General features: G+C 25.9%; 1 protein-coding gene across 1 annotated transcript in view; it reads right to left on the bottom strand.

Moving 5' to 3' along the window:
* CadN2 (Cadherin-N2) overlaps window positions 1–15,478 on the bottom strand; it is a 799,659-nt gene that overhangs the window by 122,792 nt on the left and 661,389 nt on the right. The window contains exon 5 of the mRNA XM_075297355.1: window positions 12,420–12,584. Coding sequence (XP_075153470.1) covers window positions 12,420–12,584 — 165 coding nt within the window. The remainder of the gene's footprint in view (window positions 1–12,419; window positions 12,585–15,478) is intronic.

Genomic DNA, 15,478 nt, shown 5'->3' with positions numbered 1-15,478 from the left:
GTGTTGCGGTAACATTTGCCGATGGCAAGGTATCTTAAAACTTCCTTCTAAATTGCAAGGTAGTCCATACGTGGTATATATTAATTTAAAAAAGGCCGATTAAATACGTATATAATTAAGTTTGACAAATTTTTTATAGAAATAAAATTTTGACAAAAGTTTCTATAGAAATAAAATTTTGACAAAAGTTTCTATAGAAATAAAATTTGGACAAAATTTTGTATAGAAATAATATTTTGACAAAATTTTATATAGAAATAATATTTTGACAAAATTTTCTATAGAAATAAAATTTTGACAAAATTTTTTATAGAACAAAAATGTTGACAAAATTTTCTATAGAAATAAAATTTTGACAAAATTTTCCATCGAACAAAAATTTTGACAAAATTTTCTATGAAAATAAAATTTTGACATTTTGATTATTGTCGGCTCGAGTGGCAACCATGATTATGAACCGATATGGACCAATTTTTGTGTGATTGGGGATCGGCTATATATAACTATAAACCGATATAGACCAATTTTGGCATGGTTGTTATAGGCCATATACTAACACCACGCTCCAAATTTCAACCGGATCGCATGAAATTTGCTTCTCTTAGAGGCACCGCAAGTCAAATCGGGGGATCGGTTTGTATGGGGGCTATATATAATTATGGACCGATGTGGACCAATTTTTGCATGTTTGTGAAAGACCATATACTAGCACTATGTACCAAATTTCAGCCGGATCGGATAAAATTTGCTTCTCTTAGAGGCTTCGCAAGCCAACTCTGGGGATCGGTTTATATGGGGGCTATCCGTTAAAGTGGTCCGATATGGTCATTTTCAATACTATCCGACCTACAATAACAACTACTTGTGCTAAGTTTCAAGTTGATAGTTTGTTTCGTTCGGAAGTTAGCGTGATTTCAACAGACGGACGGACGGACATGCTTAGATCGACTGAGAATTTCACCACGACCCAGAAAATATATATACTTCATGGGGTCTTAGAGCAATATTTCGATGTGTTACAATCCTATGGTGGTGGGTATAATAATAAAATTTTAAATTTGAAAATGCATCTATTAAAAAGTAGAGGATAATTTATTAACATTAATTTTATAAAATTTTCATATAAAAAAATAAAATTTAAAGTTTGTTAATCAATCTAAATATTTCTCTGTTAGGCTCAATACCTTAGGGAATCCTCAATATAATTTCATGGATATAATTTCAATTGGATACAGTATGTTCAAACAACCGTTTTTTTTTTTCTTTGACAAAAAACGTTTATCCAAAAAAATCATTTTAAAACCCGGTTTTCAGATTTGAATTTTTATTAAATTCTGTTAATCTATTAACCTTTTGACTACCGATGTCCACTTAGGAGGACATTCGAAAACGACAACAAATTCTATTTCCCCACATAGTTTGGATTTTTTCTCGATGTTTTTTTTAATTAAGAGGCTTAGTGAAAAAATTTTCTATATAAATAAAATTTTGAAAAAATTTTCTATAAAATAATATATTGATAAAATTTTCTATAGAAATAAATTTTTGACAAAAATTTTTATAGAAATAAAATGTTGATAAAATTTTCTATAGAAATAAAATTTTGAAAAAATTTTCTATAGAAATAAAATTTTGAAAAAATTTTCTTTAGAAATAAAATTTTGCCAACATTTTCTATCGAAATAAAATTTTGACAAAATTTTCTATAGAAATAAAATTTTTCTATATAAATAAAATTTTGACAAAATTTTCTATAGAAATAAAATTTTGACAACATTTCATATAGAAATAAAGTTTTGACAAAATCCTCTATAGAAATAAAATTTTGATAAAATCTTCTATAGAAATAAAATGTTGACAAAAATTTTTTATAGAAATAAAATTTTTCTGTAAAAATTAAATCTTGACAAAATTTTCTTTAGAAATGAAATTTTGACAAAAATTTCTATAGAAATAAAATTTTGCCAAAATTTTCTATAGAAATAAAATTTTGCCAAAATTTTCTATCGAAATAAAATTTTGACAAAATTTTCTATACAAATAAAATTTTTCTATATAAATAAAATTTTGACATAATTTTCTTTAGAAATGAAACTTTAACAAAATTTTCTATAGAAATAAAATTTTGCCAAAATTTTCTATAGAAATAAAATTTTGGCAAAATTTTCTATCGAAATAAAATTTTGACAAAATTTTCTATAGAAATAAAATTTTTCTATATAAATAAAATTTTGACATAATTTTCTTTAGAAATGAAACTTTGACAAAATTTTCTATAGAAATAAAATTTTGCCAAGATTTTCTATAGAAATAAAATCTTCTATAGAAATAAAATCTTGACAAAATTCTCTAGAGAAATAAAATTTTGATGAAATCTTCTATAGAAGTAAAATTTAGACAAAATTTTCTATAGAAATAAAATTTTTACAAAATTTTCTAAAGAAAAAAAAAACTTCACAAAATTTTCTATACAATAAAATTTCACAAAATTTTCTATACAATAAAATTTCACAAAATTTTCTATACAATATAATTTCACAAAATTTTCTATAAAATAAAATTTCACAAAATTTTCTATAGAAACCAATTGACAAATTTTTCTAATGAAATATAATGTTCAAAAGAAATAAAATTTTAACAAAATTTTCTACAGAAATAAAACGCTGGCAAAATTTCCTATAGAAATACTATTTTGATAAAGCTTTCTATAGAAATAAATTTTTGACAAAATTTTCTATAGAAATAAAAGTTTGATAAAATTTTCTATATAAATAAAATTTTGACTAAATTTTCTATAGAAATAAATTTTTTACAAAATTTTTTATAGAAATAAAATTTTGACAAAATTTTTTATAGAAATAAAATTTTAACAACATTTTCTATAGAAATAAAATTTTCTGTAAAATAAAATTTTGACAAAATTTTCTATAGAAATAAAATTTTGACAAAATTTTCAATAGAAATAAAATTTTGACAATATATTCTATAGAAATAAAATTTTGACAAAATTTTTTATAGAAATAAAATTTTGACAAAATTTTTTATAGAAATAAAATTTTAACAACATTTTCTATAGAAATAAAATTTTCTGTAAAATAAAATTTTGACAAAATTTTCTATAAAATAAAATTTCACAAAATTTTCTATAAAATAAAATTTCACAAAATTTTATATAAAATAGAATTTCTCAAAATTTTCTATAGAAACAAATTGACAAATTTTTCTACTGAAATAATATGTTCAATAGAAATAAAATTTTTACAAAATTTTCTCCAGAAATAAAACGCTGACAAAATTTTCTATAGAAATACAATTTTGATAAAGCTTTCTATAGAAATAAAAATTTGACAAAATTTTGTATAGAAATTAAATTTTGACAAAATTTTCTATAGAAATAAAATTTTGGCAAACTTTTCTATAGAAATAAAATTTTGGCAAAATTTTCTATAGAAATAATATTTTGACAAAATTTTCTATAGAAATAAAATTTTGACAAAATTTTCTATAGAAATAATATTTTGACAAAATTTTCTATAGAAATAAAATTTTAAACTACAAGTTTAGCATTACCAACAGAGGAAACGTATGCTAGTAAAATTTATTTGGGCAAAGCCCTATAGACTGCAAGATGTTTGGATGTACAGCTGTTTCGGAATTACCACATTCCTCATCAGCATCCTCTACTTGCAGCAAAACTATCAACCAATTATCTGAATAGATTCGTGGAATTCACTCAACCCAAAGTGAACTACACTTGAACCTTCCGAAAAAAGGTTTGATAGTCGGCTACTGCCTGAAAAAATTTACAAGCATATCTTTTTCCTTTGCCAAACTCAAATCATCGATTTGAATGTAGTTGGCTGGGTTTGTTTTTGAGCGTTCTGCCTCTATCTTCATTCGTTTTGTTTGTTATTGTTGGTTTCTCTTCACTCATAATGGTTGTTTTTGAAGTCAATAGGGCTTTGCCCAAATAAATTTGGCAAGCATACTTTTCCTCGGTTTAGTCAATACACTTGTAGTTTAGTCAATACATGGTTTGAAGCTGAAATCAAAAACAACAATAATGATTGAAGAGAAACCAACAATAACAAACAAAACGAACTAAAATTTTGACAAAATTTTCTAAAGAAATAAAATTTAGACAAAAATATATTTTGATAAAATATTCTATAGAAATAAAATTTTGACAAAATTTTCTTTAGAAATAAAATTTTGACAAAATTTTTTAAAGAGCTAAAATCTTGACAAAATTTTCTATAGGAACAAAATTTTGCAAAATATAACATAAAAAAGGATTTTTAAACAATCATAATATTTTTTCTTATATGCTGACCACTTTTTTCAAGAAGTGTATAACATTTAATATTAAAAAAAAAAACTCCCACCATCCCCTAGGACTTCTTGCATCATTGATATAATAATTTCCCTTCCGCATTGCATGCAATGCAGCTTGACTTTTGTTATATTTTCCGTTACGACAAGTGCAAATATTCCCTTGCATTTTTTTTGCTTAATTTTTACTGGAATATTGAGTATAATTAAAGCTCATTGGCAATCAGAATTACAATTACATTTACATTTCATATTTATGCTCCAGTCAGGCGGATAAAAAACGGGCATGCATGAATTGTTTGAAGAGAAAAAACAAATATGAAATACAACGGAAAAACAAGATACTGCTGTAAAGGCCAGTAAAACATTGCTTATTTTTAAGTTAAGATTCGTTTTTTTACCATTTTTATTTTGGGAAAATTTATGGACAAGTGTTTTTTTTTTTCATTCAATGGCCAAAAGGAATTGAGGGAGTTTTGTGGGCATATATTCGCATACATGTAAAAGGAAATAAACATAAACAAAGCAGAGAGATAACAGAAGGATTTTCTTGAGGGCCTTTATATTAAAAACAAAATAAACAGCTGGGCTATATCTCCAATCCCCATTCCTTAACTTAATTTTAAAGTTTCTACATAAAGAGACTATCAGACTCATCAGATTCTAAATTTATAAGAATGATTTTTGTTTGAGTTTTAAAGAAATTTTAAATAATTTGTCTAAGCGTGCAAAAAAATCCGATTGTATCAAATTTTTAAAAAAGTGAATTTTTAAAATATTAAAATTAAATTTTTAAAATATTTAAATTGGATTTTCTAATTTTTGAAATTTTAAAAATGCCAACTTTAGAGTTTATCAGATTCCCAGCAAAAAAAATTGGAAGTGCTTCTAAAGGCACTTCAACTTTACTTTAAAAGTACTTCAAAAATGTTCTCCCAAAGATGTTCTTTATTTTAACTACTCAGGAAGTTCTTTTAATTAAATTTTTTAACTCGCTGTTTTCATATTTTTGAAAGAAAATTTTAACTTTTTTTTTCAAATAGGTTAAAAACCGAGTAAGAGTTAATGAAATGGTACAAATTATTAAAATTTTTTCCAAAAAAGGCAAAATCCATTTTAGAAAAATTGCCAATTTTTGAAAATATTTGATGTCAAACGTTTCAGACAATGCTTTAAAAATCATAAAAAATTATAAAAATTATTTATTTGGCAAATTTTTGCAAAATTTTTTAATTTATATCCAAAACACTGAATTCGGATCACACCTTATAAAGTGCTGCAAATTCAGTGCAACGGCATTTGAAATAGTGGACATCCGTCCTATGACAAGCCCTTGTTAAATTCATCGCTTCTGCGCCAATTTTGCACCACTTCCGCATCCAAAAAGAACATTTTCTCTACTATTTTGGCGACGCTTTTTTTGCTGGGATTTTGAAAGGTCGATTTCAATATCGCCACTATCGACGTGTTTATATATTGTCAGGATAGAAAGAGTTGAATCATATTCCTCTTCATGCGCCGGCTAAATACATTTTTGCTAATACAAAGACCATTTCACTGCCAGTGTTGTATACTGAGTTCAGATTTTTCAAGGGCCCTTAACATAAAAAAAAATATTATTCCTTCCTGCTGGTATCCGCAAAAGGATTCCTCTTGCTTACAATGTATAATGATTACAACATTTTGACCACTTATTACTGCGGCTGCTGTTGCAGATGCCCCATTGTATGTATATATTTTTTTGGCCCGTTCAATTGCTTCTCTTTGGGAATGGCAATAAATTTTGACATTGTTTCAATGACTGTTTACAAAAAAAAAAAAAAAAACGAAAACAGGAAACGAAATACAAATGAAAATGATGACATTGTAAATTTAAAGAATTTTTATGCGGTTTCAGTGGTATATTTTAACGGAGGACTATATTATATACGAATTAACAACATATACTATGAGACTTTTGGGTCTTATAATTTCCAGTGAAATAAGGAAGGAATTTAATTTGAACCTTATCCAAAGATTACAGTATCGAACACTTGTAGATACATATTAAAAATCTTTGGTTTAGAACTGTTTTTAAAGTTCAAAAATAAAATAAAACTAATTTCAATTTTTTTTTAATTTTTTTGATACTATTTGCAGAAACAAAATGGCATTCAGCGATATTTAATATCATATATATTTGAGAAATTGTCAAAAAGTTCAAAGTATTCAATTTTGCACGTATAGGAAATTTTTTATATTTGGTAGGTTAGATGGGCTATAGGTTTTCCCATTTGAGGCTACATTGTGATACCACACGTCTAGAACTCCTCTTTAATCAATGAGTGCTGCCAGATTGCATGATAGTTAGATCAATAACAAGGGTCCTACTTTTTATAACCCAAACCAAACAGCATTATGGGTCTTAAATAAAAATAAGACAAATTTACAGAATGATGGTATCACACACCACTAACAAGCCGTATTGCCTAATTTTTCTTCTATTCATAATATTCACAATATTTCTGCGAAATTCCATTAATTTTTGTATTCAATTCATCCAAAGTTAAATAGTCTATTTTCATAGTCTGCTAGATTTTGTATGGCGATGGATGATGATAGACTAAAAACATTTAAAATTAATTTATTTTCCTATGTAAATAGACAATTTCACAAGAAATGAGAGTTCAAGTGAACATATTGATTTTTAAATTTCAAATTCAGCCGATAAAAAACGTTGTTTATTTGTCTTTTTGCTCTTGGTTAATGCTTTAAAGGCGTGTCCTAATTTGTCTTTTTTCCATGGAAATAATACATTAAATTCTTCATGAAACCAAGTCGAATATTAAAAAAAAAACAAATATTTTTAAAAATGTCTTTATTTTCAAGAAAATATTGCATAAAAATAATTTTGGCAAAATTGTCTATTTTATTGCCTATATTATATTTGCTTTCTATTTCAATTTTTCTACCCACCATCATAGGATGGTGATGGGCATAGAAAAAGTTTACAATGAAATTTTACATTTTTTTTTGAAAAATACAGAGGATGTGGAAGTTGTGAAGTAAATAAGGGGTAACTGATTTTTTTAACATTTGGACGGGGAGGCAGACCTCCCTATTGCCTGACATTTTGAAAAGTGGACCAAAGTTTTTCGACTTGCTTGAAATTTGTGGCATCAAGACAAATCTTATTTTTCGATATTTCATAGAGGATGGGAAACTCCCCTTTGCCCAATGCTTTTTATATTTTTAGTACAATAAACGGACTAAACTTCTACGATTTAGTATAAATTTAAAGAGAACGAAGTTACGAAGTTCATATGGGGTACCTAATTCTTTAATGTTTGGACAGGGGACGTCCGCCTTGTCATACCAAGGAATAAAATTCTCCGATTTATTGAAATTTTTGGGTAGGATTCAAGGCGGCGTTTAGGAAAATACCTGCTACTTTATTTTTCGATATTTTTCCGAAAGGGGGACCTCTCCTAGCCTCTAAGTTTTGAAACCTGAAGAAATGTCCACTAGCAATTTTAGGGAATTTTAGGATTTGTCTCTGGAAGAAAAACCCCAATTGGTTTTCGATATCTGATCGGGGAAGAGGACGTCCCTTTAACAATAAGCAAGATCTAAACTTCTCCTATTTACTTGACGCTTACAGAGGACTTGGGGACAAGTTATGAAGTTAATATGGGGTACTTACTTTTTTAATACTTGGACAAGGGGACTTCCCCCTTGTCAGATAATTTAAAAATTGGTCCACAATTCTCGGGTTAATTTGAAATCAATTTTTCGATATTTGGTGGGAAATCTTCTTGCCCCGAAATTTTAAAACTTGAAAAAATGTTCATTAACAATTTCAGGGAAGTTTAGGATTATCTCTGGAAAAAATCCCAAATTTGTATTCGATAGGGACGGCCCCGTTCCCTTTTTTTCAACAATAGAGCAAAATCTAAACTTATCCGAATTACTTGAAATTTACAGGGAATATGGGAGTAGGTGCGTAAATGAATATATAAATTTTGTATATCTGGCCGGAAAGGTACACTCACGGTTGTCACAGTTGGCAGAATTGTCTCTGGAGAAAAACTCCCCAATTTTCTTTTCAATATTTGATAGGGAAAGGAATTTCCGTTTTTTATACATTTAAGCAAAATCTACACTTCTCGGATTAACTTGAATATGAAAGAATGTGCATACTTTAATATAGGATTTTTTGATCGAGGAGTTACACTCACGGTTGTCACAGTCTACCAAAAATGGTAGATTTTTAACTATTTGGTAGATTGGTAGAATTCTTAATGTTTTGGTAGATTTTGCAAAATATTCCTCCCCAACTACCCAGTACTTCACAAATTTTCTATATAAATAAAATTTTGACAAAATTCTCTATAGAAATACAATTTTGACAAAATTTTCTATTGAAAGAAAATGTTGACAAAATTTTCTATAGAAATAAAATTTTGACAAAATTTTCTATAGAAATAAATTTTTGACAAAATTTTCCGTAGAAATAAAGTTTTGACAAAATTTTCTATAGAAATAAAGTTTTGACAAAATTTTCTATAGAAATAAAGTTTTGACAAAATTTTCTATAGAAATAAAATTTTGATAAAATACATTTTTAACAAAATTTTCTATAGGAATAAAATTTTGACAAAATTTTCTATAAAAATAAGATTTTGACAACATTTTCTATAGAAATAAAATTGTGATAAGACTTTCTATAGAAATAAAAGTTTGATAAAATTTTCTATAGAAATAAAATAGTGATAAAACTTTCTATAGAAATAAAAATTTGATAAAATTATCTATAGAAATAAAGTTTTGACAAAATTTTCTATAGGAATAAAATTTTGATAAAATAAATTTTGACAATATTTTCTATATAAATAAAATTTTGACACAATTTTCGATAGAAATAAAATTGAGATAAGACTTTATATAGAAATAAAAGTTTGATAAAATTTTCTACAGAAATGAAATTGTGATAAAACTTTCTATAGAAATAAAAATTTGATAAAATTATCTATAGAAATAAAATTTTGACAAAATTTTCTATAGAAATAAAAATAAAAAAAAGAAATAAAATTTTGACAAAATTTTCTATAGAAATAAAATTTTGATAAAATTTCCTTTAGAAATAAAATTTTCTATATAAATAAAATTTTTGACAAAATTCTCTATAGAAATAACATTTTGACACAATTTGCTACAGAAATAAAATTGTGATAAGACTTTCTATAGAAATAAAAGTTTGATAAAATTATCTATAGAAATAAAAATTTGATAAAATTTTCTATAGAAATAAAATTATGATAAAATTTTCAATAGAAATAAAATTTTGACAAAATTTTCTATAGAAATAAAAATTTGATAAAATTATCTATAGAAATAAAATTTTGACAACATTTTCTATAGAAATAAAATTTTGACAAAATTTTCTATAGAAATAAAATTTTGCCAAAATTTTCTATAGACATAAAATTTTGATAAAATTTTCGTTAGAAATAATTTTTTTCAACATTTTCTATAGAAATAAATTTTTAACTAAATATTCTATAGAAATAAAATTTTGACAAAATTTTCTACAGAAATAAAATTTTGACAAAATTTTCTATATAAATAAAATTTTGGATAAAATTTTCGAAAAAAATAATAATTTGATACAGTTTGCTATAGAAATAAAATAGTGATAAGATTTTCTATAGAAATAAAAGTTTGATAAAATTTTCTATCGAAATAAAATTTTGACAAAATTTTCTATAGAAATAAAATTTTGACACAATTTTCTATAGAAATAAAATTGTGATAAGACTTTCTATAGAAATAAAAGTTTGATAAAACTTTCTATAGAAATAAAAATTTGATAAAATTTTCTATACAAATAAAATTTTGGCAAAATTTTCTATAGAAATAACATTTTGACAAAATTATCTATATAAATAAAATTTTAGACAAAAATTTCTATATAAATAAAGTTTTGGATACAATTTTCGAAAAAAAATAAAATTTTGATACAATTTCTATAGAAATAAAATTGTGATAAAACTTTCTATAGAAATAAAAATTTGATAAAATTATCTATAGAAATAAAATTTTGACAACATTTTCTATACAAATAAAATTTGACAACATTTTCTATACAAATAAAATTTGACAAAATTTTCTATAGAAATAAAATTTTGACAAAATTTTCTATAGAAATAAAATTTTAACAAAATTTTCTATAGAAATAAAATTTTGGATAAAATTTTCGAAAAAATAATATTTTGATACAGTTTGCTATAGAAATAAAATAGTGATAAGATTTTCTATAGAAATAAAAGTTTGATAAAATTTTCTATAGAAATAAAATTTTGACAAAATTTTCTATAGAAATAAAATTTTCTATAGAAATAAAATTTTGACACAATTTTCTATAGAAATAAAATTGTGATAAGACTTTCTATAGAAATAAAAGTTTGATAAAATTTTTTGGAGAAATAAAATTGTGATAAAACTTTCTATAGAAATAAAAATTTGATAAAATTTTCTATAGAAATAAAATTTTGACAAAATTTTCTATAGAAATACAATTTTGACAAAATTTTCTATACAAATAAAATTTTGACAAAATTTTCTATAGAAATAACATTTTGACAAAATTCTCTATATAAATAAAATTTTAGACAAAATTTTCTATACAAATAAAATTTTGGATAAAATTTTCGAAAAAAATAAAATTTTGATACAATTTTCTATAGAAATAAAATTGTGATAAGACTTTCTATAGAAATAAAATTTTGACACAATTTTCTATAGAAATAAAATTTTGACACAATTTTCTATAGAAATAAAATTGTGATAAGACTTTCTATAGAAATAAAATTGTGATAAAACTTTCTATAGAAATAAAAATTTGATAAAATTATATATAGAAATAAAATTTTGACAAAATTTTCTATAGAAATAAAATTTTGACAAAATTTTCTATAGAAATAAAATTTTGACAAAATTCTCTATAGAAATAAAATTTTGACAAGATTTTCTAAATAAATAAAATTGTTGACATAACTCTCTATAGAAATAAAGTTTTGACAAAATTTTCTATAGAAATAAAATGTTGACAAAATTTTCTATTGAAATAAAATTTTGATAAAATTTTCGTTAGAAATAATTTTTTTTCAACATTTTCTATAGAAATAAATTTTACCAAATTTTCTATAGAAATACAACTTTGACAAAATTATGTACACTGAAAAAACAGTGAACCCACCAGGAAAGATAACTTTCGATTAATTTTAGAAAATTTTGAATTTTTTTAGAAAATTTTAACTAAACAGTATTACAAGCGCTGGCATCACTCCGATATGGTAAAAATAAGTAAATATTTTTCGACAAATTCAAGAAAATTTGTTAGACATAACCAAGTTTTTGCACTTGTTAAAGAAAATTTTGTAGTTTTAAGAGAAATCTTGGAGTTCAAAATTGCAAGAATGTCTTTAGTGCCATACGAAGTTCACGATGAACACATTTTTGGTAAAATTTACAAATTTAAAGAAATAATGAACTATTTTGTGAGAAATACGAAATTAGGAAACCTTTATGCTTTATTTTTGTATAATTTTTTCCTGTGTTTTAGTTCATTTAACTAACGTACGCAAAAAATTATTTGAGTAAAGTAAACTGTTTCCAAACATAATGATTCTATGAACTAATATAGAGTTAAATTGGCTTTAGTGAAATAGAGAGTTCACTTTTTTTTGAGTGTATAGAAATAAAATTTTGACAAAATTTTGTATAGAAATACAATTTTTGGCAAAATTTTCTAAATAAATAAAATTTTGATAACATTTTTTTTATAGAAATAAAAATTCGACAAAATTTTCTACAGAAATAAAATTATGACAAAATTTTATATAGAAACAAAATAAATGTGTACAAAAAAAAAATAGAATTGTCAAAAATCTTCTAATAAAATAAATAATTAAAAAATGTCTATAGTATAAACATTTTGAGAAATTTATTGTCTATTTTATATATTTTGAATAAATTGTCAATTTTATTATCTATAATACATTAGCTTCAATTATTATTATCTTTTTTTTTCTAATCCCAAAACTCACCTGTAATATACGCTTGGGTAGGTTGCGATCATCTTCTTCTGTTATTTGTGTGCGATATGTTTGACGATCGAATGTCGGTGGATTATCATTAACATCGCGTACGTTTATGATAACGGTGGTGTAGTTGGTTTTACGATTACGTGACGCCTCCAACCGTAATTCGTACTAAAATGAAATTTAGAGAAGAGAGAAAAATACAAATATAAAAGCAAATGTAAACACTTTTAACAAGGTCCTTGCATAAATTATAAAAAAACACCCAACACATACTCGTGACATAAAAAAAAAACTTTCTATTATATTTAAAATGAGAAAAAAAAATTGAACATAAAAGTGTAAATATGTGGGTATTTTGTGATTGTGCACTTAAGTGTTGTACGCTGTTAATTACGTTTTTATTTAGATTTTGCTCCTCTTTACTCAGATCTTGTCTTTTTTCTTCTTTCGTTCATTTATTCTATAATAGGTTTCTTTGTTGTTTTTTGTTAAGAATTTCCAGTACTTTATTTGTGCTGCACAATCACATACTCAAGTATACACGCCCACTCATGAAATGATTTTCGCATCTAAATAAAAAAAGGAAAACTGTTTGCATTAAGTTTTTGGCATACGGGTGATTATAGTGAATGTTACGAGGTATGTGCTTAGAGTTTCATGATGCATATTTGTATTGTTATTTTATTTTATATTTTTTATATCTAGTACATAAAGAGCCAAAAAAATTGAGTTTTAAAATTAAAAAAAAAAAAAAAACAAAATTTCTCGACTTATGTCAAAATTTTGGTTACTATAAAAAGTGAATTAGATCGACTTGTGTTAAAAATGTCGAGTTTTGTACCAGAAAGTGGTGATTTTTGGAAAGCATTAATTTTTTGTTTCCATTTGACGAAAAGTGCTGCAGAGTCACACAGTGGCATATGGTCACACAGTGGCATATGGTGTCGTGGCATATGATGATCATACTCAATCAGAACCAAAAAAAAAAGATGGTTTCAACGGTTCAGAAATATTGATTTTGATGTGAAAAATGAAGAATGTGGAACACAACCAAAAAAGTTTGAAGACGCCTAATTGTAAACGATATTGTATGGAGATGACTCCTCTGGATCAAAAGCAAATACAAGAAATTTTAAATTTTGCAGAACAAGCAATTTCTGACCGCCTAAAAGCTATGGAAAAGTTCCAAAAGTGTGGAAAATGGGTGCTGAAAAAACCCTTGCGAATTTTTGCTTCAAAGACACGAAAAAACGGGTTTAGTATAGAATTGTTACTGGCGATGAAGAATGGATTTGTTTTCAGAATCCTAAATGGACAAAATCATGGGTTAATCCGGGACAACTATAAGCATCGACTGCAAAACCAGATCAACTCGGCAAGAAGACGTGTGTTTGGAGGCACAACGAGCTCCTAAAACCTGCTGAACCGCACACGGCAAGGTAATTTTGCTCCATGACAATGCACCTGCACACAAAGCAAATCCGGTTCAGGATATAATCAAAACACTTGGGTAGGAGCATCTACGCCACCCGCTGTATTCTGCAGTCTTAGCTGCTTCCGACTGCTATTTGTTTATAGCGATGGGACACGCATTGGCTGAGCAGCACTTTGATTCCTACGTAGAGGTCGAAAATTTGGTGTCTGATTGGTTTGCTTTAAAGACGAACAATTTCATTGGCGTCAGTGTTGCCAGTATTTTTCGAGCTCTTGTCCCCAAAATGGATCGCTTTTATCCCCAAAAATCCCCAATTCAATTTAAAATTCCCCATAAAAATCCCCAATAAATTTTTGGCAAGTTTTTTGAAAAAAAAGTAAACGAATAGATTCTGCTGTAGAAAATCCGTACAAAATTAAAAAAAAGAAAAAAAACATTTTAAATAAAATAAAAATGTGCAATTGAATGAAGATTTCAAAAAACACAAAACCAGGAGACGGGTGCTAAAAATATCATCCGATACGTTGCAAAATGCGTTGCTGTCCCGATATGAACTCTACTCTGTGTGTGCGGGATATGGGATACATGTTCAAAATCAGTGATGTACGCATATGAGTCCTTACGAAATAATTTCACAATAGTAAACAATTTCTTGGGAAAAAGAGTAAATTGTAAAGAAGCTCTTGGGCCACCCAAATAAATTCCGTGGAATAAAGAGGAGGAAAGTTTTTTTTATTTTTTTGAGAATCTCTGTACTTCTTTAAGCCTTTTTTTAGCATGTAAAGAATTTCATATAAACCATAGTTCTTACTATGATAATTACTCGTATACTGAACAAATATCGAAAATTCCCCACAAAAATCCCCAAATTTGTGGAAATTCCACACTAAATTCAAAAGTCCCCAACTAACAAATGTTGTCCCCATCCGAAAAAATATCCCCGATTTTGGGAAAAATCCCCAATACTGGCAACACTGATTGGCGTGGTATTCACAAATTGCCGGAAAGTAAACCTTGACTTTTCGACTCTTTTTTTCGAAAAAATCGATTAGTTGAAAAGTCGATGTTTACCTTCTTAGATCTTTAGAATAGACGACTTTTCCTTTGAATTTTTAAAAAATCATAGAATGAAAGTCGATTTTTTAATTTTTTTTAAGAATTCAAAAAATTTGACTCTTTCCGTAACGACCTTAACTTTTTGCTTCTCATTAAATTTGATTTTGTACAGTTATGTACTCAGAGGGGCTTATGAGCCATTCAAGAGCCACTTTGGCATAGCGGCATTATCCTGTATCCAGCCAAAAATATGTAGATATTTGTACCAATTAATAAATGACAAGGATCGTTTCTGCAAAACACTCCTTAATACAATGGGGTCGATATGTATAGCAACCAAATTCAGGTGAATCTACCTCAAGAACAAATGCGATCAAATACGGATAAATATGCTTGGACTTATGACACTGAAGTTACAAAAAAGGCAAGAGGATAAACAAAGTTAGACTAGAAAGAGCCCATGAATTTGGATTTCTCCAATGACAAACCCTTTTCTTTTTGGGCAATGCATTATTTATTTTTTTTTTGTTTCAGGAAATAAAGTGCAACATTTTTGTTGAATATAAAACAG

Source organism: Haematobia irritans, chromosome 2 (assembly GCF_050003625.1).
Source record: "Haematobia irritans isolate KBUSLIRL chromosome 2, ASM5000362v1, whole genome shotgun sequence".
Lineage (NCBI taxonomy): Eukaryota > Metazoa > Arthropoda > Insecta > Diptera > Muscidae > Haematobia > Haematobia irritans.
This window is presented reverse-complemented; position numbering and strand designations above follow the sequence as displayed.